This window comes from Argiope bruennichi, chromosome X2, assembly GCF_947563725.1.
Source record: "Argiope bruennichi chromosome X2, qqArgBrue1.1, whole genome shotgun sequence".
Taxonomy (NCBI): domain Eukaryota; kingdom Metazoa; phylum Arthropoda; class Arachnida; order Araneae; family Araneidae; genus Argiope; species Argiope bruennichi.
This window is the reverse complement of record NC_079163.1, coordinates 37114530-37139284: the sequence shown is the minus strand read 5'-3', so window position 1 is coordinate 37139284 and position 24755 is coordinate 37114530. Positions and strand designations below refer to the sequence as shown.

The following is a 24755-nucleotide window of genomic DNA, read 5'->3' as shown; positions in this document are numbered from 1 at the left end:
ACTCGTTTTTTCCCCCTTTTATACTGTGAAGCGCAAAACACATCACACTGTATTTCTAACAAGAAGGTGGAGAAAATACTTCAGCTTTCTTCAATATATTTCGCCTATCAGTATATTATTTTACTTATTCTCTCTTAATATTTTGAACTTAAAAGCTTTTAATTACATTTTTGCGATGGGAAACATATTAATTCGTTCGGTTAAGATTAGTTTTAAAAGGTCATTAGATGTTTGCTGATCACACTTACTTCTTTCTTTTTGAGTGTATAAAAGATCTTGAACGAGCACAATTACTGCTTTTCTTGTCTATAACGTATTTCCAATTCATTACCCATTGACAGTTAAAATATCTTAAATTGGTTTCACCATGTAGGATAATCTAAATCATTGGTGATTTGATGTATTTTATGCAACGGAGATTTCTATTAACTGGTTTAAAGAACAATCATTTGTTTGTTAAAAGGGAACATAGCGATGCTTATAAATAAACAACAATCATAATAAAAAAGTATATGATGTTGCGGTATGTGGTTCATAGTTAAAAAATAAGCTGCTATAGGTAGTTGAAATTTTGATATGTTTATTGAAATATAATTCATTTTAATCTATGTCTAGTAAGATTTTATTCTTTTACAAAATATGTTTGTGTTTTTCACCAAAATGAATTGATGTACTTTATTATTTTCTTCCAGCCTCGAAATGATTTGGAACCTTTTGGAGATATTTTGCATGAATATAAGGGTATTTTAGCGTCATGGCCTGAAATTGTTCAAATTCAAAAGGTAATTCTTATTTTTATTTCACATCATATCAGATTAAAAGAAAATTGATTGTTAAATTAAAATATAAATAAAAAGCTTTGTCTTCCAGTGCTCAAGATGATCTCGAAATTAGCATCTAGTTGTTTAATCAGATAAAAAAAATATGTATTGAATAGTGGATAACATTTTTGTGATATTTAGCTCCTTTCTTTCGAAGTTCATAAAATTAAATAATAAAATATTGTGTATTTATTATATTGCAAAAAAAAAAAAAAAAAAAAAAAAAACTGCGACTTCTAATTTGATTGCTTTGAGATTTTTTTCTCTCAATTCTTATCTGTAATTGATGATATTTTGTAAAGTTTGCTGTTTCTAATTCTGTTGAACTCATTTTAGTTCATATTTCATATTTAATTGTTGTGGATAATTGTTTAGAAAGACTCAAATTGCAACATTATCATGTTTGCCGAGGATTTGCTTTTATTTCTTCAGAAAAGATTTCACGCAGATTTACAGAGCACTCTAAAAAAGAAATTTCTCATATTCCTTCTATCGAAATTGGATACAGAAATATTAACTATTCAAAAGTATTAAAATATCTTGGAATACTTTTGCCCATAGAATGGATATTATTAAAGAAGAAGTTTTGAACTTGTGAAGCAAATTATCCTATATTCGAGAGTAGCATGAGGAGTTAAACCCCATTTATTGAAAGAAATTTATAAAAATGTATCAGAAAAAACTATGCTGTCAGACACTGAAATTTTGTGTAAACATTATCAGAGGTAAGGTAGCAAGTATCAGAGCAAGGTAGGTTCTTTTAAACTTTGCAAAGATATCGAACATTTTCTACCGAAGCAAGCCAGGAATTAGCCAGTTGTCCACCAAATATCATTTTCTATTGACCAGCTCAGAAAATATCGCCATTTCTTGAGCAGTAAATGGCTTTATTAAAGGTAAAAACCAAACCGATCGTCACTAGCTGCTCAGAATTACTTAATAAGCTTAGGTGTGCTGCTGTGAGCTTTAATGAAAATGATGAAACATTTTAGAAAATGATTATAAGATTCGGTGATGAGGTCAGTGTTTCTTCAACCGAAGCAATAGCTATTTTAAACGCAATTAAGAAATTGTTGGATTATTTTGAGGAATATCATCTTTATATCGACCATCGCTCATTATTTATGGCACTTAAATCAAAGAAAATCAATTATCCAATTATTGTTAAGATCAAAGGAATGCTAAAATGTAAATCAAATATAAAACAACATTATGTAAAGGCCCATTTTGGTATAAAGGGAACGAATGTACAGGTTCTATAACCAAAGAGACAGCTGAAAGAAAAACAATAGATTTACATCAAAAAATTCCAAAAACACAACTGAAAGAGAGACGGTAGATTTTCATGAAACAATTCCTGAGTCATGAAGGAAATTTAAAAAATCAGTTATGCGAAACTAAATGCAAGCAATCGAATAATTCAATAATTGTTACAGCTTGATGCCTTTAGTGATTTCAAAAAGTTGCCAAGGAGAATTTTTTTATAAATCAAATTTGAAATATTAGTGGTTGTTTACCGGCAAATCAAAGTCGTTTCTTTGAAAAAACAACCAGATTGGGACTGCAGCACTAATGAAAGAAGCGTTAGACTTTATAGATGTCCAAAGTATAGATTATTAAGAGGAAAATCTTTTCCAACAGATAGATATTTTGGAATTGATAGAGTATAAAACTAGAAAATTAGGGATCAAGAATATCGTACAAAATATATTGGTAGTTCTTTTGTATAGTAACATTTATAGCTAACATATTGAGATTTTGATTTATATTATGCATTAATAAATAGGTCACATATTAATATTATATGTTTGTCTTATTGTTATTATTATTCATAGCCTTTTTAATCATCATTTATTTGTACTGTTATCTTAATCTTTACTTTTATTTTACTATCCATTTTGTATTTACTTATATATTTCTTTTTTATTTATCTTATACTTTTTCATTGTTATTTTATATTATATTAAGTTTGTTAATTTGGATTTTGCTCTGTCATATCCATTTCTTACTCTTTAAATCTTACTATCTTTAAGTTTCAAGCATTTTATATTTTTCAAAATTTTGTTGCAATATAGATTTCATACTTTCTGAATTCTTAAATATAAGTTTTGTTTTATATTTTATTTATGTGTTTTAAAATGATATTGTACAGCGAGTCTGGAAATCTGTGTTGTATTTGTCTGATTTGTTTTGTTTATGCGGACTTTTGTCAGATCGTTTTTAAACTACCCCCATTTGTATTGATCGGGTCTCTCTGCCTTGGATTTCTAATTTTATAGTATTATATTTTGTTCAGATTTGAGTGTCATTCCGCGTCCTTGAACCGAAGTATACAATTAATTGTAAAATAAATAAATACCTGAATAAGTGTTTAAATTAAGATAGCTTTGTTGAAGGACTTCATTTTTCTTAATAGTTCTGTTAAGGGCAATAAAATTTATAAGTTGTTGTTGTTTTTAATACAGAATTAATTTTGAGCAACTTAGGTTACAGTATAATACGTCTACAGCTTTAATTGTGTTATTGGTGATGATGGGATGGGGATTGGTGCATTGTGAGGGGAAAAATGAAATAGCATTTCTTTTTATTACTTTGCTTAGTTATAACTAGGTCCTGTTTATCAATTTATTTAAAAACACTACCATATTAAAAAAAATATTAACTTAATGCATAGTGCTGTTTTCAAACAAGATTTTAGTACCAGATATATGTATGAAATCAATATTTATTTATATACGGTTTCAAATCGGTGGATTTTGTTGAAGACACATCTATACTACTATATAAATGTGAAAGTTTGGATGGATAGATGGATGGATGTTTGTTAGTCAATCACGCCAGAACGGCTGAACGGAATTGGATGAAATTTAGCACAGAGATAGATTATAGTCTGGAATAAGACATAGGCTACTATTTGTTCCGGTTAAAGGAGTGGTTAACTTTTTATTAATTAAAAACTTACTTTCCCACCAAAAGTCTCTATTTCCCCTCCGCCAAATGAGTAGAGCTTCAGTTGTTTTTCTTTCCCACGCTGAAGAGGCAAGGCTTAAGTTATTTTCGATCGATTATTTCAAATGATTCTGTTCGTTTTCTTAGTGTTTGATGCATTTTAAATTAAAAATTGTTAATTAATCGATCTTTTGGATTCATTCTGAAGTACTTTTAAATTAAAATAAAACAGAATAAAGGAAATAAAAAAATTTCTAATCTGCATTGCATTACCACAACTGGTGTAGAAAATTCACGCATTTGCGTTACGCCAACTGGCGTTGAAAATTCACGTATGCGCAGTGAGTTTTGATTGTTGATAATTGTGTTTTCATTTTAGTTAAAAGTTTAAAAATTATGTGTATTATACTGTTGTAGCTATCTCAAACTCGATCGATAAATAAAATAGACTTGAGTTGATTTTAGAGAAATACGGACTTAATTTTCTATTTTGTTTTATTATATATTTTTAATAAATTTATTTATAGCTTTAAGTACATCGTTTTTTCAGGTTAGTTTTAATTTTTTTTTTAATTTGTTATTATTTGATACTTTTTCGAAATGCCCAGAAAACGCAAATCTAATCTTTCGAAGAGGAGTAATAAAGCTCGGGCTATGAAAGTAGCTAGAACACCTGTTTGCAATTTTAGTGAGCACTTGCGGACTGTCAAAGCTCATACAAGGGCGCTTTGTAAGAAGATATCGTGTTTAGGCTGGAGGAAGGCTTCGTGTGAGAGAGTTTGGCAGTAATATTATAAAAGCTACCGTTATTACAGGAGCTGCTAAAGGAGGCCACGTTTTAATTAACCACATACCTGTTATTCCAAACAACTTGCCATTTTGTTTCAAGAGGTTGCAATTCCCTTTAAAATTGGCTTTTACAATGACGATCATCAAATCCCAGGGCCAAACCAGGGCTTAATGTTGTATATATTATGGTATTAGAATAAAAATAAATGTTGAAGTTTTCCTGTAAACCTTACTCAATCAGTTACAAGTTTCTTGATTATATCATATCAGACTTTGCTTTCAACAACACTATAATGATACGGTTTGATAACATTTTGCATGTTGATCAGACCGTCAGTTCTCATACATACCCATCAAAATTTCCACGCGAACGAAGTCACGGGTAATGGCTAGTATATCATATATTTTCAAGCATGCGAGTATAATTATCTGAAACTACTATATCTTTTCCCCCTTTTTTAATATTCTACCGTCCTTTTTTTATATTTGCTGAATTATTATTGAAAAGAGCAATTATATAATCTGATTGAATTATATTTCCTACACTTGTCTAAATTATAATTTGTTTTCCAAACCTAGATATTAAAAAAACTGCTTAATCTTATTCTGGCGAAAAATATAGATAATTCATTAAATCTAGAAAATGAATTATAAATGAGACTGTTAAAGGAGAATTCAATAATGTTTTTGAATTTGTAAAAATTAGAATGTTTTAAGATTTAAAATTGTTTTGAAATGAGTATTTTATTGATTTTCGATTATTAAAATATGTTATTTACAAATAACTTTTTTTATCTTTTACTGTTTAATTTATTTGCATTTAATACAAATTTATCACCAATGATTTATTCTCATGGATAGAATAGTTTCGAATATGCAGGTTAATATATTTATTCGATTATATTATTTTTCTCTTGTGATTCGTTTTTTAATCTTCCTGAAATAATAAAATTAGAGAATAATGGTGATTTAAATCATTTTCTATCTTTCCCTAATTTCTATTTTTGAACTAAACAATTTTTGTACAAAATATTATCTAAAACTGGAATTGAATTCATATTTTAAAATTTTTGATATGGTTATTTAGGGTGCTACACAAAAAAAGAAGGAACATCAGAAATTAATGGAAGAAGGAAAGCTTCCCCAGGACAGTGTGATATCTATTGTCCGTCGCACTGATATCATATCGTATGCTGTTCTGGCTGAAATTACACATTTTCAGCAAGAACAAGTCGGAGAATTCAAAAATATGATACAGAATTTCCTTCAAGAACAAGTGAAATTTTATCTACAGGTATTTAAAATTTTTTAATAATAGGAGTTTTTGTATTTTCTGTAAATATTTTATTATGTTTATTTGTTCTCTTAATATTTCATAATTTTTTTTGATGTAGCTTCAAGGCTTATGATAAGGCTTTTCTCATTAGGTTTTAATTTATATGCAATGCATGCTTTACAGATGATATAAATTTAATATTAATTTTGACTTATTTCTATGAATAGCCTGATGTTAATAGAACTATGCAGTGGAGCTAATTGTCAACTTATTGTTTTATTTTATTAGTTGCATTAAAGTATTGATGCATTTATAAATGAATTTTATTATCTTAAAACATTTAAGCTTTAAGTTGGAAGTTAGGATACAAGAAAATTTGAAGAATTCGTCATTGTTTTGCATGTTATTGTCTTAGAAATGAGTTTATTAATTGATAATGTATTATACAATTTATTAAATTAAAAAAAAAGAAATTTATAATATTTTGCATTTGAATATGCTGCATTCTTTTCAAAATTGAAATCAGGAAGTAAAATATTAGTAATTTATTCGTTTTTGATTTATTTTTTAGTATTATTGATAAATTTTTGTCTATTTATGTCATTTCTTTTATCTTCTCACAAAAAGAGAGCATAAATGTTATTCAAATATTGTATGCCATTTTTCATTCTTATTGATAAAATTTTTGTAGTTAAATAAATTGCCTTTAGACTAATTGCCTTAAAAAGCGAAAGCGCAGAAGTTAACTAAAACTAATTTTAAATGCCCGCTTCCTATGATAAATGATTTTTCGCCATGGCTTGGTTTAATTTTTTTGTATATTTTATTATTCATCTCAATAATTTTAATATGTGCTGCCCAAAAAATTAATAAAAGGTTCTGAATAAATTGTATACAATAGGATATCATATCATATATATATTTACCTTTTGCCGTGACGTTGCAATCGGTAATATTTTGTTATTGAGAAAATTGTAGCTTAATGAATTAATCGCAAAAAACGAATGTTTTACATTTGAGTATATTTAATTACCTTTTTCTCATTTTATATACATCATTGGTTTCTATTGAATTGCTATCATATGTTTCTAAGAAAGAGCTCTTCTTTGCGAGCTTATATTACAAAAGAATAATAATGGCAGTTGCCTGTGATTTCACTCAATTAGTTTTAAACATTAAGCAGGTAAGAAATTATCCTAAAGAAGTAAAATATAATAAATTAGGAAATCTTGAACATTTATTGCGGGAAAACAAACTATTGAAATATTTATTCAATAGTGTTCAATGAATCCCCCAAGTGTCAATGAAATTTGAATCAAGAAAATAAATCGAAAGGCCCTCTGCAGTTTCTGGATTATCCTAAATCCGAGTCTTGCTTAATATTGAGACTTTCATTTCCCAACCAATTTCACGGGCAAGCAAAAGTATCAATCTATACCAGTTTTTATCCATTATGTTGATTTTTTAGTTGATAAACCAAACACAGTCGTGTGTCACTTCTCCACTTGTTTCCATGTCGGTTTGCTTCCGTTCCAAAAATTCTCTTGTCGCAATGTCGGTTATGCCAAATGTAGAGCAAATTACTGATTGGATGAAAGATAACAGAATCAGATATCCGACTTTTTTTCAGACTTGTTAATCAGGTTGTCAGAATTCGATCATTTCGATTGCTTACTATATAAAAACTTTAAGACTGGATAAAGATTACCAGAATCATTGATATCCATCTTTCTACACTTCCCGAAGTTTTTCTAACGAAATTCTTAATTTTTCGCCAAAGCGAGTGCAAGCGGTCATCGACATGTGAACAGTTGCTCACCTTGCCCTCCTAATATCGTCGTAATGCCTACCCTCATAATGTGCTCTCTAAAAAATGTGACGATTATTGCAGCTCTCACTTCCCGAGCGAAGGGATAAAATTCCTTTCAAAGATACCGAAGATTCCCATTCCTGAATTAACACAGTTAGTTCAAAGAAATCCGTGAAAGAATCTTTGTGAAAACATATAGGGAAAAAATTTCTCACACTTTCGTTCTTGTGACTCGATGTAAACACGCGTGTTTCATTGCAATTCCTCATGAACAATTCATGCTCTGCCGTTGAAAAATAAATTGAAGTTTTTGCCAAATTTATATTTTTTTTGCGCCCACGTATCTGCAATACTATATTACATATATATACAAGATACATGCTCTAATCGTTACCCAATAGCTCATTTCTAATCTGTTGGAGATATAGGTCGATTTAGAAAAATGCTTTGATCCTCTTACTTCCTAAATTCATGCTGGTTAAGGTACCTCAAAATATCATATTAAAGAAAAATTACCTATCCATGACAGTCCTTGTTTTAAGGGATGGATGGGCAAAAGAAAAACCCTATTTAGCTGATACAATTAATTCAAATGTTTGCTCGGACATCTTTAAAAGTCCTCAGAAAATCTGGTTGTTAGTCACAAACCCATCTCAGACGAAAGTCTCTAACAAACAAAGCGTGCATCATAAGTCGTTATTTGCAATAAATGTATTTCTGAAAAAGTTACGAATTCTAACTTTTTATTTACGGTTGTCTTGCCTAATAATCATATTTAGTGAAAAATTGGTGACATTCTGAAACATACGATCAAAAACAATTCCATTGTTTTATACATAAAATTGATCAAATTATAGATGTTTAATTTAAATTGAGGTCGTATACAATTTTATTTTTGCCACAATTTGGAGAAGTAGCTTAAATGCATTTACTTTTCCGAAAAATGCCTTTGTTATATATTCAGTAGAAGGTAAATTAATATTTAAAATACTATTATAATCATTCATTTTATAGACTTCAAGTAAACGTCATTTTATTGTTAACTTTTAAAATTTACTTGTATTAATATCATTTTAAGTTCTGTAATTAATTTTTAGCTAGGTGTATAGTTACATAGACAAATCGTGAACAACAGTGACAAACGTGTGAAACAGAGGCGTTTTTTTAATTCAAAAACAATCACTCAGTTAATAAATAAGTTTTCTATGTAAGTGATATTTAAAAACTAAGCATAACAAATAATTACAAGCGGCTAAAATGTTGCGACAGAGAAGGATTTAAATTTTCTTTGCCTATAACAGTAAATTTATAATTTAGGAGACAATTATTGTTTGCTTTTAAAAGCATAATTTTATTTTTTTTATGAGTAGTTGAGTTCCTCTAATTTCCTGACTAATATCGAATGTTTTACAATATCAAACACTAAGTATAATGTTTTGCCAAACTGAGCACCGAAAGTGTTTATAATTCTATGAAATGTAAATTCTGCAAATTAGAGTTTGTTCTATAAATAAAACAATTAAAAAGCCTAAAGAAATATAAAAAAATTGAAGTAAAAATAATCATATTTTTGAGATATTTTTAAAAAAGTGGCAATACCTCCTCATTTAAATTATTAAAAATCTAAGCTTCGCAACACAGCACTGCATAATTTCAGTTCGCGAACGATTCCTTAATATCTCTTTCGAATTCGTGAATTTAGCTGTAAAATTCCTTTAAAGTAGTGATTTTCAATGTTTCGTAACTCGATTAGTTTTTTTTTTTCGCCGGAAAATTGAGGGTTTCTTTTTGTTTTTAAAGGGTGTTTTGTTGAGGTTTTTGTTATTTCTTTTGCTTATTAAAAATATGGTAGGCCTCAAGCATATTTTATTAAATATGAGTGATAGGACCGGGGCTGTTTAAAACGGTATTATAATTTTAAAAAGAAATCTATTGACTGAACTCAAACAACTTAAAATATAAATCTTCTCGACGTTTAAAGCATTTTCTATAATCTGGAACTATATACTTGTCTTTAAAGGTTTATAAATTAGCTATTTGCCTTTGATAAGAGATCCTGTGTATAAATAATTACATTATTAAATGAGCAGGCGAATCTTTTGCTGAAGCGTACCTTTTTATTTTCTTGTCAGAAGAATGTGACGAGCATTTCACTTAAGGCGGGGAGAGAGTAAAAATGCTGATTATAATGATAAATTTTGTAGATTTAAAATCAAATATTTCTATAATGTTTAATATAATGTATTAATATAACTTTGACGCATAACATCGCTTTCAATGAACGATTTTTAAATGAAAATTGGAAACAATTTTCATGCGAGATTTATTACCTTACTATAAAAAGCTTTGAAAGCAACAAATAATCATAAATACAAAACATTCAATCAAAATAAACTATTTTAAATGATAAATCATGAGGAGTGTTTCCTTAACAGATTAATTTTGGGAAACAGATTTACATTGCGGAATTTTAACTGAGGCCTTTTATTTACAGTATTGCAATTGTCAAGTCTGTAATTTTGTTCTTTGAAGGAAAGAACATTAAGTAATCCAATATTCATTTCTCATGCTCGTTTGAAAAATTAAAATAAAACCAACTTCAGTGCACTAAATTGTTTTTACTAGTATTTAGTAAATTGTTTTAAATACTAGTATTTAGAAAGTTGAAGTTAGAAACATTTCGATGTTTAAGTGTTACTTATGAAATTTATGCAAAATTGGAGAATTTCCCTTTGAATCGAGTGGCGTTTGCAATTCAGCATGTAAAAGTTCTTATCTTTCTGAAAAAATTTCTTAGTGTGATTTCATCATCGATATTACTGATTTACTTATACAAGCTATTCAAATAGAAGATGACTATTTATAAACATTCAAAAGGTATATTATGTTGCATTAGAATATTGTATAATGCCATTATTTTTTTTAATGACCATTATATATGTATATTATGTTGCATTAGAATATTGTATAATGCTATTATTTTTATTAATGACCATTATATATGTATATTATGTTGCACTAGAGTATTGTATAATGCCATTATTTTTATTAATGACCATTGATTTCATTACAATTTTTATTTCTTTCAGATTGCTGAGAAGTTACAATCAGCGTTAGATCTGTATGACACATAATGTCTTTGTTCTGTAAATTTCCTTTCAGACCGTCTTTGCTTGAGCGCTGCCATATAGATCTTTTGTCTGATGTTATCATTCTTTGAATATTTGTGCAGCTTAAATATTTATTTACATTTTGTACGTTATCGTCCGTTTTATTTTGTTACTGTTTGAATGATTGGCAGCACAAATAACAGCTTTCATCTTTATGTAAATGTTAAGTTTTGTCTTGTAAGCTAATATTCTGTGAAGAATGAAAGCATTCAAAAGTTGTCTGTATTTAAACATTTCTTTATAGTCATAAATATTTTATTTTTGATAAAAAGATCTTGGGCTGGATAAATAGTGTTGATTAGTGTTCTATTTTGGCATTTTTAAATTAGCTGCGTATTGTGTTTATCGTATTGTACAACTTATATGACCAAATGCTTTTCTAGTCATTTTCTTCCAAATTTATACTATAGTTTTGACAAATGTTTGTTTATACGTTAAGTTTTTATTTTCTCTTAGTTTAAAATAATTGTTGCTTTTGAACTTGACTCATAGAATCTCATTTTTCTTTCGTGCTTTTATAATATTTTTATATTAATGAATTTGTGAGAGAAACTGTAGAAGTTTTAACATTGTTTTATAGTTATTATGTATTATTTTTACTTATAACATTTCCATTTTATGTATTTTATGCGCTATTTTATTCATTGCTTTTATTATAAATCAAAATGCGCGTATGATATTATTTTACAAATGTATTGTCTAGATTTCTTATTGGTGAATTTATTAATTTGGAGCTGAACCTTTGTTAAGCTGAAAATAAGTTTTAAATATTAATATTATGTTATTCGTTTTTCGAATTTATTGTGAACTATAAGTTAATGTGCATGCATTTATAAATAGCATGGAGTGCATTATAATGCTTTCAATGAAATGTTTTTTTGAAGAATGACGATTCAATGTCAGGTTCTTGTTTCTGAATATTGTTATTCAAATTTATTTGTAATTTAAATTTCAGGATGATTTTTTTTTTTCCGATTTGAATGTTTGCATGTGCCATAATTTATGAGACCATTGTTGTTTTGCAGGGTTTCTTTTTTTTGTAAAATAATATTTGAATGGTATTAGAAATTAGCTGTCAGTGTGTAAATTTTTAGGTAATATGTAGTGTATACTATTTCTTAGTAAGCGTTGTAGTTATGGATAGATTTAAAAATTTGTATTCTCTATGTATATTTTCAAGTATTCCCGCTATAATTTTTCATTTTTTAAAACTATTTGTCGGCATTGTTGTTTCTACTATATGAAATTTGCCTTATAGAGGAGTAAATATGCATATGAAATTGCATGTTGCATAATTTCTTTCTTTTTTTTAAAAATTATCAATACTTTTATTTATACATGTAGTGTGTCGAATTTTTTGTCTTGGCTGTTTGTTGTATCTTGGCTATTTATATTGTTTCTGTAATCCATAAAAATATAAACTTGTTACCCGAAAATTTATTATTTAATTTGGTGCTGAAATGTTTTCCCAATTTCTTAAAATTTTTCAGAAATATCAAATTATTATTTTAATCATTAATAGATCTGTTGATTTTTTAAATTTCATTATAGTACAAATATATACTATGGAGGTGTCAATAAATAGTGTGATTCTGATTGAAATTTCCCTTTGCAGTTGGGAATTTCTTATTGTTTTTAGGTGCTTCAATGTCTTCCTGTTATTGAAAGAAAGTATGTGGGTACAAATGTTTTATTTCTAATGTGTGCACCGAAATATGTTGTAGGATTGTATTTACATTCCATATCCTTCTCAAAACATGTACATGGTGATATCTTGCTTTTTTAGCATTAGATTTTTTTACATAGGTTAGGAAATTATATGCCACTCTATATTGTTAAATTTGAGACTATATTTAATGTTGAATATTTTCGTATCTATGCAAAAGTCATTAATTAAACTTCTCAAAATTTTTAAGAATTGGGAAGTAAAACATTGTTTAAGGAAGAAATTCTGAAAAATTTGTTTTAAAATAAGAGATTTTTATGGCACGAATTTTTTAATGATTAGTAGTTTGTGAAGTAAAGGATATTTAATTAATATCTATAAATATTTTATACAGTGAATTTCTTCTCGTTTGCTTTTTTTTTTATCAGTTTAATAATTTGCTATTTGAAAGCACTACAGCTACTAAAACTAAAATTTGATAATTGTACTCTTTTGCGGATATTGCGGCTTTTCTGTGAAACGCAGGCATTTTGTAGAATATCATCTTATTTCCAAAATAATAATAATAAGGGCTTCATTCATTTTTTAAAACTGGAGCCTATTTTGTTAGTATTGTGATTTCTGTAAAATTATTCTGTTGGTGGTAAACGATCTCATTTAAAATAGCTCAATAGGCTATTACTGATGAATTCTCTTGAATTTGGAGCTGGATAATTCCTTTAAAAAATATCTAGTTAAAAATTTCTTTTAAATTTATTCAAAAAGTTAAGTTTTTCATTTTTTTACCTGTTTATTTATTAAAGTGCTATTAGTTATCTTTATCATAAATCATCAAGTGCCATATTGATAATTTTAGCTATTACTTTGTTTTCGTGTACCACACAAAATATATTTTTTAAAAAATTGTAATATAGTAAGTTTCAATATTCCTTAAATCTGTTAAATATTCTTTTTGGTGGAGGGTATAAATTTTTTATCTGATTTTCCTTTTTATCATTATTGTTTTTGTTAGCAATCATACCAAATGGATAGATGGAGTTTTTATCAATTGTGCGAGATTACATTAACAGTTGTTAGAAATGCTTGTTACTTATGCTCAAGATAATTTCTTACCAATAATGTAACCTTTTAGTTTAAAAAGAGTAATATACAATTGTAATAATACTCTCTTATTTTGTTTGAAGTAATTCTCATTCCGTTGTGTTCTCGCTTCGTTCTACTTTATATTATCTTTATTCAAATATTTGGCACGTTTTTTAAATCTGTTATTCCATTTTTTTTTCTGTGTAGATGTTTAATGGCCATCTCTAGTAAATTTAGTTTTGATGCCTAGTTCTTGTAGATTTGTTCTTCCTGCCATAATGAGGATTCTTAAATAGAATTCAAATTTCTGAATATCTGATAGACGTTTTACAATTGAAAACAGTAAGATCAATGATGCTCTTTCATAATAGAGTTAGAGTATGATTGATTGCCTTCTTGCTGCATCCACTTACATGTATTTAGTGCTATTCTTTTCATGCTAGATGTTTGTTTTACTGAAGTAACAGAAAGGTTGGATATATTAAAAAGTTTCTTAGGGTGTGAAAAAAATAGAACTCATTGTACGCTTTTATTACAAGTAAAGTATATAAATAAATCTACAAGTGGTTTAGTTTTTTTTTTTTTCTTTGCGTAAGAATTACATAAGACTGTAATGCATTTTAAACTTTAATATAAACTTTTGCTGTATAAAAATATCTGTAGTAATTTGGAATAGGTTATTATAGTTAATGCCTAATAAAGTATTTTAAAGTGTCTATTTTTTATATGAGTTGTGATATCAAAAGTCAGTGTTGTTTTATATTCATTTAAGTTTTTAAGTAATTTTTACTTTAGATTTACTATGATAGCTAAATGATTTTCTTACATTAGTTGCAGCTAACTTTTATTTATAAGATCAAACTCTCAACTGACTATCTTCTTTGTATTATTCCCTATAACTTGAATATGACTGAACTTTTTTCTTTCTTTTGTTGCATGTTTGCCCATTCATGTTTCAAATATTTATTTTTAATTCTGTGGTAACTATTTAAAAATATTTTACTGTACAGTATTATCTGATTATCATATGAAAGTGTTTAAAATGTTTGTGATATTTCATCTGTGTTGTGCATGGTGATTCTTTTCACAATTTTAAGGACTTTTAGTCATTTATCATATTGCATGATTTGGTGAAATGTTTCTCTAATAAATAGATCTTGAACTAATTTTCTGGAAAGTTATAATTACTTCACGTTCATTTTAAGTCCATTCATCTTTAATGTTTTCCATCTTCTTTCATATTCTTAACTTTTTTCTAGAGTATTATATATTATCATTGTTAATATTTGATTACTATTTATGTATTCATTCAGTCAATGTATTACATCTCATTATCATTTATTATATTGTTTAAAATGTGTGATTTTATGTATAAAAGAATTTTTTATATATATATATTTACAGATAGTACAGAAAAAGTCTTAATCTCTTTTGAGAAAATTTTTTAATGTGTTCACTTAAACTATTTGAGATTTCTGTGTTCATGTAGTTATAATGCACATTTCTCTGTATGTGGATATTAAAATAATGCCTAGTGGGAATTTTTTTGCCCATTTATATTATAATTAGTGTTCTTTATCTTTTGTAATGTATTAAATTTGCACTTATATCTTTGATTTTTCAAGGCATTTCCTCTTCATTTTAAAATAATAAATAGCCAATCCTGATAAACATCTTTCCATAAAAGTAATAATTTAATTAAAAATAACTTTAGCGATGATTTTGTCCTTCTTCAACCTGTTAAGAAATCATATGATTATTGTGAATATGAAAAAAAAAAAAAATGTAATGAGAAAGATAAATTTATAAAACCCCTTTTTTTAAAGCTAAGTATATATATATATATATATATATATATATATATTATATTGTGCAAAGCCATGAGTTAATAGAAAAAAATCATATATCTACAACAGATACTTTACTCTAAACGATATTATTTTAGATAGAAGAATATTTTAGATTTCTTTTTAATTTTTCTGCCTCATCTTTTAAATTTTTGGGAAAAATTAATCAAGAAAATAAATATGCTGAATAATTTTTTTTTTCCATTTCTATATTTGTTTAGTAGGGGAACCCTGAAATATTTTTTAAAGTTCTATCCATGATTGATGCAGTTTTGTTGATTATGTATTTCTTTCATACACAATTCAAGAACAAATAAATTTCACTCTTGGTTCTCATCAATGTAATATTAGACTTTCTTTCATTACTCTACAGGGAAAAAATTATTGATATTGAACAGTTTCTTAAATGGAAAGTTTAAGCTGGACTTTGCTGACCACCCTATGGATAAATTTTGGTAAATGTATAATATGTTAAGATTTTATTTTACCATTATTTAATGACAACTACTTAGCAAGAACATTTATGTGTGTATGGACAGATAAATTTTAGAAGTAAAAAAAAAGCTTTTTGTATTTGTCTATTGCCTGGAAAGTTAATATTTCAATTAAGTTAGGGAACAAATAAGTTCCATTATAATTAAGTATATGACAATCTATTAAATGCAGTGCAATAAAGGCTTAATAGTATGCAAATGTTAAGAATGAATGCAATAAAAAAATCTTATATTTAAATCTATAAGAGATCTGTTGATAATGCTATAAGCTTACTAAAAACAGTAGCACAGGTTTATTGGAAACTTTTGTTTATTTAATTTCAAATAATTAATTAATTGGAAATTGAGTTTTTCTTTAATTTGACTTATTTTAAGTAAACGGAATTATCTTGTGTGTTGATTTTGCTACATGTCTTTATTCCCTTGAAATGATTAAATTTTGTATTTCACAATTGTTAAAGAAAGTATAATTTCAGCTGCTTATATAATGTTTCATTTGCTCATGAGTTTTTTTATTGAAGGCTTTTAGTGTTACATGAGATAAAATTTTAGTGGTTAAGACAAGTAGCATTTGAAAAGTGTTTTAGTGATTTTTTAGAATTTATTAGTTTTATTTAAACTGTAGATAAAATGTAGGAATATTTACTTGAGGAAATATATGTGCAGAATGCTGATTGTGAAAAATAGCTTTTCTAAAATAGAAGTAATGTATTTGTATATAGTGATCATCCATTATCACCTCTGTAATTGGCAAACAGATATATCTAAAACGCAGGGGAAAAAGTCATTTTATATTCATTCCTACACATATCAATAATATGTTCTGATTGAATATATTTAAAGTATGACTTAATCATTTTTGTATGAGATTCTTGACATTTCTCATTGCTAGAAACTTCAAAGGAATTTAATATTATCAAATTTATAATTTTGTTACTAATGGTGAGATATTTTCATTGAGGTGACTCTGGATTTGAAAAGTAGTAAAATATGCTTTTGTATAAAGCGACTTTGCTATGTGAATAAAAAGATTCATATTTTCCAAGTATAGGATTAATAATATGTCTAGTCTTGTTGACTTTTCTACATTTTATTATATTAAGCTGCATATTTTTGTTTACTCTGTTTCAAAGCTTAACATTATTTAATGAATATGTTTTGATCACAAAAAGTGATTATTATTGTATATAAAGTGTTATTTAGCCAGTATTTATATTGTTTCTGGTGTGAAAGAGTGTATAAATAGCCTATAATAATAATAAAATTCTATTCATAGTAATAGATTTGTTCCATTAGCTCAAGATTTGCCTATATGTTGAGTATGTTTACAGTATATACATCTATGTAATCATATACAAACCTTATGTATGTATATATATATAGCAAGATGCAGATCATATAATTGTATGTACAAGTGTGTAAAAGCTGAGAAATAAATTTATCCTAAATTTATGTCTTGAAAAAACTGTATATTAAAAAAAATATATTGTTTTGCATGTTTTAGCATCTAATGCACCGCATAAATTTATATCTTTAAAAACATATGTTATTATTATTTTTTTTTTAATCCGCATAGTGAATTATTTGAGAAAATGCAGTTTTAGCAAACCTCAAAACTGAATGCTTGATTGAAGCAAGAAACAGAAGACCAAACATTACCCGATCGTGAATAATAAAATATAATTTTATAAGTTCTGTTATCAATAGCTAATGACAAAGATGACAAAGGTATGGGCAATGAAAAATTTTAGTGGAACCTTTTAAATTTTTTATAGAAAAATAAAGAACTGCAGGGGCTACATATGCTACACGAAACTCTATTTATCAAATAGAGCGTGAGGCGGTGGATCAAGTTTGGGCCTTGATGCTTATACTCCCGGGGGGCCACTAAATAAGTATGATCCTTCAAAATATTTCTTCATTTTGAAATAACTCGACACAGACAGAAATCAATCAAAATGTGCTTATTTTGAAATCATAAGAACCTCATGTTCAAATTTCAAATTTAATTACAAATACCGCCAACAGGCTGCACCATATGCTATATACACTAACAGATATTGTGGAGTAGAAAGCGACCAATCTTCAGATCGTTCCGCGTACATGGAAGGAGGTTAGCAAACTGAAGGCATTGGATGACTTCGTATATTCCGTGGGGCAATGTGTTTTTTTGGTACTCGAGTATCACCAATTAAATCAATCCTATGGCAACAAAGTGCAGGTTTTAATTCCCGTTTAAAGATGCAAAATTTCCTGATGTTAAAACATTTCACCGGCTTTTCGGCAAATTTCAATTGCGTGCCTAAAGAGTAATTATTGTTGTATTTTCTGGCTTAGCAGACCTCGAGTTGCCTGAGATTGTACGTATCAAGTAGCATTCTATATTTGGATATGCATATATATAATATGAATTTTAAAATGAAGATTTTTATATAGTAAAATATGATTTTTATTATATTGTTTAATACTGGCTCCATATTATAGAGCGTAGTATCCTGATATAAAACTAAAATTACTTATCCCCAGTAACACAGGGATATTATTAATAATTGTTTAATATTATGAATACCGAATGCTGCACAGAAATATAATATATATAGGGCCATTCCAAAGTAATCATGTTCCTTTGACAAGACTGTACTCCCTTACTAAATGGTACATCTTTGTTAATTTTTCAAGACTCCTCCCCATTAGAAAAAACTGTATCTGCAATTTTTTTGTCTACAGATTTAGTAAATTTTATAATTTTGTAAGCAGGTTTAATAAAAATTATGTATTTATGAAAAAAATAATACATTAATTAGCTCTATAGAAGAAATATACCGTACCCAACAAATTGAATTTACTACTGCAACAAATAAAATACAAATCATTAATATTTTCTAAAAGACAAAGTAAAACAAAAACTCTTATCTTGTTATTATCGTTATAATTATTTATCTTATAATTTTTCAGTTGCTGAACACTGATGTTTGCGTGACGTATAATGAAGAAGACCTCTTCTACTATGGTGCCATTTTTTTTTTTAGATTTCTGCTTATCGGTAATTACTCGAACATTACTGAAGATTGAATGGAGAGTTAGCAGGCAATGAACTTCCTTTAATTATCTACAAAATAATATAGATCCAGTTGAAGTTCGACGTTGAATTTCATTTGAAATTATCAGTATTAATGTCCGATAAATATAAGTGGGAATAGATTACGAGATATGTTTGTCTGCGAATTTTATTTACTATAAATATAGTGAATGAAAATCAATAGGTTAATATAATCAATTCTTAATCTAAGATTCTGTTATACAGTGAAATCTCAGTTTAACGTTTCCTACATTTAACATTTTTCTGCACATAACGTCACTCTTTATGGCTCCAAATAATTTCATATACTTGTTATGTTAAAAAGTCGCAGATTTAATGTTATCACTTTGATATATTCTAATATATATAAACTTCAGTGCGATTTTCTTAAAACTGTCAGCTATTGTGATGGTAAAAAAATAAATCTTTCCAACAGATGCAAGAGTCCTCCGAATGTAACCACCATCTCTCTGTGTCTGTATTAAAAGTGGGAAGACTATACGTTATCTTTCCCTACCCCCTTGGTTATATGAAGACAAAGGATGAATTCTTAGAATCCCGGCTGACCCATATTGTAGTGTGTATTTGTAATCCGAAAATTTGATATTCTTTTGACACTTTTCGTTGGTTTTAGATGTTGAAATTATGTCATCAAAAATTAAGCGATTTTCTTTGTTAGAAAAAGTGGAGATAATTCTAATTAATTTTTCTAAATCAATTGGAATTTCAAGTACATATTGTGAAACAAAACTCGGAAAAGAAGGAAAAATTCACCAAAAGAAAAGAAAACTTTAAAATTCTCGCCGTTTGAGGAGTTAAGAAAATTTTTTCTTTAATGGCTCAACGAATTTCATGCAATAAACTTTCCTATAAATGGTCTCGTTTTGAAGGAGAAAGTAATAGAAGTTGTTTCTAAACTGGAAGTTCAAGGATTCTCAGCTCTAAATAATTGGCTAGACCGTTTTAAGAACAGGCATAATTTTTTTTGTTTGGCGACTCTGCTGCAGTCGATTTTGAGACTGTCCAAGAATGGATGGTAAAAGCATTACCGTCCTTGATACAACAATATTCTAGTAAAGACATTTTCAGTGCTGACGAGACAGATTATTTTACAATCTTCTTCCTGATAGGATTTTTGCAGATGAAAGTTGTCACAGTGGGGAAACTATCGAAACTGCAATTAATTGATTGTTTTTCTATGCATAAATTCAACGGGAGTAAAAATACCATTAGTAGTTCGAAAATCCGAAAAAATAAACAAGTAAAAACGAAAGAATTTTAAGAATATGAAGAGTTTTTTTTTTTTTTTTTTTTTTTTTTTTAACAATGTGCATCAAGCAAACAATATTGGATGACAAGAGCAATTTTTTTGAAAACTTCCATCGCAAATTGGACAGACAAATGCTCTTGCAGAAATGTAAGAGTCTTTTGTTGATTTATCAATGCACAAAATTTTAAAATAGATTAGTGAAATTTTCCCCTGCCGATTGCACAAAGCCCAACCTTGTGATCTGGACATGACTGTGATAGTGCAGTTTAAACGATCGTATAAAAACTTCTGAAAAATTATCTTCCAAGTATAGAATCTGAAGGCAAGAAAAGTCGGTAAACGTGTCAAACGCCCATCATATGATTTCTTTAGTATAGAAAATAATCGAGAATAAATGCATGTCAATTTTGTTTTTCCGGTGGTCTGAGATGATGAATTCCAGAATGAAAATTCTAATACAAGGGAAGAGTTCTTTCTCATTTCAGATAATTTTGAGAATTATGTAGTTTGCGATATAAACGTCCTTACATCAGAGATTTCGATTCTAAGTCATTAGAGTCGCAAGAGACACAGAGTCGGCTATGATAAATTTGCACATCCATTTGCGAAAGAAGCCACTTAATCGCTGAAAATATTGAAAGTTTTCCTTTCAAATAATGAAAGTTAGGATAAAAGTTTGCTAAAACTCATATGTATTGAGAATGCTATTTGCGATGCAGCGGATAAAAACAAAATACAAAGTAAAATAACCGATTTCTTTAAAAAATAATAGAAAAAAAACCCCCTGATGTCCAAATCATTTTGAAGGGAGAAATAAAAGGTATGTAATCAAAATTAGTTTTATTTGATAGTCTTTGTTTTGCTTTAATCGTACCGCGTTTTCTCTCATGTACATTTATGACTGAATTTTAAATAATATTTTGGTAAATCCACAACCAGTATGCTGCCATTTTGGAATTATATTAAAAATTTTAGATTTTTTTATTTTTTAAATCACACTGAAAATTAAGTTCTAACAAAAATTGCTGGAACCAGCTGAAAAAAGACACTTCAACTAGAGAAAATTTTGCTCTTTCAATTCACCCCAAATTCAAGATAAAGGCAATAACATTATTTAGGATCATATTAATACATGTGTTAGTAAGTTTATGTAATACTGGCCATGGTAATTTCTGTTTTTAATATGTTACTAACTAGCCGTTTTTGAAGATCTGCTTGTTAGTTCGGAATGTGTTGGCTGTTAGACAATTAATAACTTTAATTTTACCTTTGGTAAAATTAAAAAATATAAATTTAATAAAAAAATTGAAATTTATACAACCCAATGTGCAAATATACAATTTTAAGTCGTAAATCATTATGTTTTAAAATGATATACAGTGCGCGAAAAAAGTATAAGGACAACATGTAATTGCATGAAAATATGCTTTATTTCCATTTCACCTAAATGAACTTTTTATATTTCTTACTTCTGCTGCATAAGTTTGTGATAACACTTATACCACATAAAAAACATAATTTAGCTTCAAAATATTGATTTTACAAAATTTAACATTAAAGGAAATACGGAAAAAATTATAAGGACATGTTGTAAAATACTTAAAAAATGTTTCAATAATCAAGAAAACTACCTTTTTTTTCAATCACTTGAATAAGCCGAGAGGTCATAGATCCTGAAAGATCTTTTAAAATGTCCACAGATGTTTTTTCCCAAGCGTCTTTGATAGCGACGACAAGATCTTGTGTACATTGATACTGTGTGCCATTTTTATAAACTTCTCCGGCTAGAAGTCCCCATAAGTTTTCGATTGGATTAAGATCGGGACTTCTCGCCGGCCAATCAAGTAAACTTACAGAATTAGCTTCAAACCAGAGTTTTGCACCCGTAGAAACGTGTATCGAAGCATTATCCTGCTGAAAAATATAGTCACCTGAAGTAATTAGTGGCACTTCAGGTAACAAACTTTCCCCTAACATATGAACATACCTATCCGAATTCATTTTACGGTTAATAAATACAATTGGAGTGGTTCCATTTGCCGCAAAAGCGCCCCATACCATAACCGAGCCACCACCATATTGACGCCTGGAAAACACTTCCTTGGTCTTTCGCAGATCATACCAAAAATAACGAAAACCATCAGGTCCATCAAGATTGTACTTTTTTTCGTCCGAAAAAATTACATCAGCCCACTTTTGACCAAGAGAAAAGTATTTTTTGGCAAAGTAAACTCTTCTTTTCTTATGATGATTTGTAAGAGGGGGGCGTGACACTAATTTCCCATAAGAAACTTGAGGATGTTTACTCAAAACATTTTGAACAGTCCTTGTTGAGCATGGTAAACTCAAATTTTGTCTAACTTCATTTGCAGTTTCTCTTTTCTCGCAAGCTCTCCTTACAATCATTCTTTTTTTTGTCGACGAGTGAGAATTTCTGGTCTCCCAGTTCGCTTTTTCATACCATACATCCCAGGATTTTTTATAAAATTATAAACCACCGTTTTATATCTCTTGATTCTTTTTGAAATTTCCCATCCACTTAATCCACATTCTCGAAAAGCAACAATTTTTCCTTTTTCAGAGTCAGAAAGTTGAGTTCCTTTGGGCATCGTTTAAAAATTCACACTGAAAGTCGCCGAGTGGGAAATTCTTTTCGCAAATGAATCTTTTAACTCGGAATTGTCATTTTATGCTTTCAAATATGCAAATTTTTAAATAATTACTGGAGAAAAAGCAATGTCCTTATACTTTTTTCCGTTTTCATTTAGGTTTAAAAATCAAAATTTAAATTTTAGCAGATTTAAAATTGAAAATTTTAATTACTTTACGCATAAAATATTTTAGTTTTACTTCTATTTTTGCTGCAAGAATTTGCATACGATTCTGTAAACAAGGCTTCTAGATTTGGCGATTTTTCGCGTGTCCTTATAATTTTTTCGGGCACTGTATTAATAATCCTTGTAAATATATCTTATTGATAATAACTGCTTTTCAATATTTAAAATAGTTAATTCATAAATATACTTAGAATACGGTAATTTTCAAATTATATTTTAAATTTGAGTAAATAAATATTTGCAAAAGTTTTAGAGAAAAAGTTTGTGGATGTAATTGGATTCTTTTTTTAAATTCAAAATTACTTTGGATATGGATGAATGATTACTTATTTTATAAATAACATTTTAATGGGTCTTAAAGCTCAAAAAGATAATTTAGTTACAGGTAAATAATAAAGTATGAATGAAAAATAATAATAATAAAAAAAAAAAAATGTGATATTTAAAATAAATCTTCAATCTTATTTATATAAAGTAAACGGGAAAAGTTTAATAATGGATTATAACAATATTTTTAAAGATAAGAAATGACAATAAAACCTTGTTGCTTTATGCTGAAAAAAATTCATGAATATCAAAAAATTAATTTCTAATTAATTCAAAATTACTTTGAAATAAAACAGAAACAGCGAGATTAGAAGACTACGTTTAAATTAACAAAATCATGGATGTAGAGCTAAACTTACATCAAATATTTAAGATTTCATTTCCAATTTCTTATTACAAATTTACATGATTTCATTTCTTTCCTCATGAGATATTCTGGATATTTTTATTCCCAAAATAAATATCGATTTACTTTCAAAAGTAAAAATTATATTATGGGTTATAAAATTTTTCTAAAATTTACCAATTTGTTTGTGTCTATTTACTAATTACAGAATATTTGTTTTGAAAGGATAAAACAAAACGCAAATTCTTAAAGAACAGATTGACATTCTTTTATTTTAGATTTTTTGTTTCGAGATATTTTGTTCGAACAGCTTCATTTTTCAAACCCGTTTATACTTTTAGTAAGCAATGAACTTTTCTACGTTCACATAATGTAAAATTCCGAGGAAATTTAATAGGACATCTTATATGGGAAATCGAAATTGTTTCCTCCATCCCAACGCTAATTCAATGACTTTCTGAAGAAAGATTTCTGAATTGATCCACTGTCATTAATGACTACTGCAGTGCTTGACAATTACTGAAAATAATTGTAAAATGTTTTTCTTATTTGGAAACCAAGTAGTCTTCATGCCAGGGGAAGTGAACATCTGGAAGTCTCTAATTAGCATTTCACATGAATTAGACATTTCATCAGATTAGACTGAAATGAATCAAGAAAATATTTTGAATTAGTGAATCTTTCACAATAAATATCTTTTTGCTATTGGGATCCCTAGGTTCAGAGAAGAGGTTTTTGAACATTTTATTTACCATATGTAGGAGCTAAATGCGATAAGCTAATGGTTAACAACACTTTCACGAGTTGATTTTGTTGCAGACTGTCTTTTGGAGCCGGGAATCGTCAGCATATTATTCTGATCTGAATCCAAAAGAGTATGTACAAAATGTTTTAGTTCGGCCAAAATTTTCTCTGACAATCCCAGATCTAGATACTGTATCTGTGAAGAAATGATACAGAGTGCCTTAGAATTTATAGAACCATTTCATAA

The 24755-nt window shown here is 27.9% G+C and overlaps 1 protein-coding gene across 1 annotated transcript in view; it reads left to right on the top strand.

The window, feature by feature from the left end:
- Positions 1-11322, top strand: part of LOC129960825 (sorting nexin lst-4-like) — a 37820-nt gene extending 26498 nt beyond the window's left edge. The window contains exons 15-17 of the mRNA XM_056074487.1: positions 693-782; positions 5647-5853; positions 10735-11322. Of these exons, the coding sequence (XP_055930462.1) occupies positions 693-782; positions 5647-5853; positions 10735-10779 (342 nt within the window). The 3' untranslated portion in view covers positions 10780-11322. The remainder of the gene's footprint in view (positions 1-692; positions 783-5646; positions 5854-10734) is intronic.
- The last annotated feature ends 13433 nt before the right edge of the window (positions 11323-24755 follow it).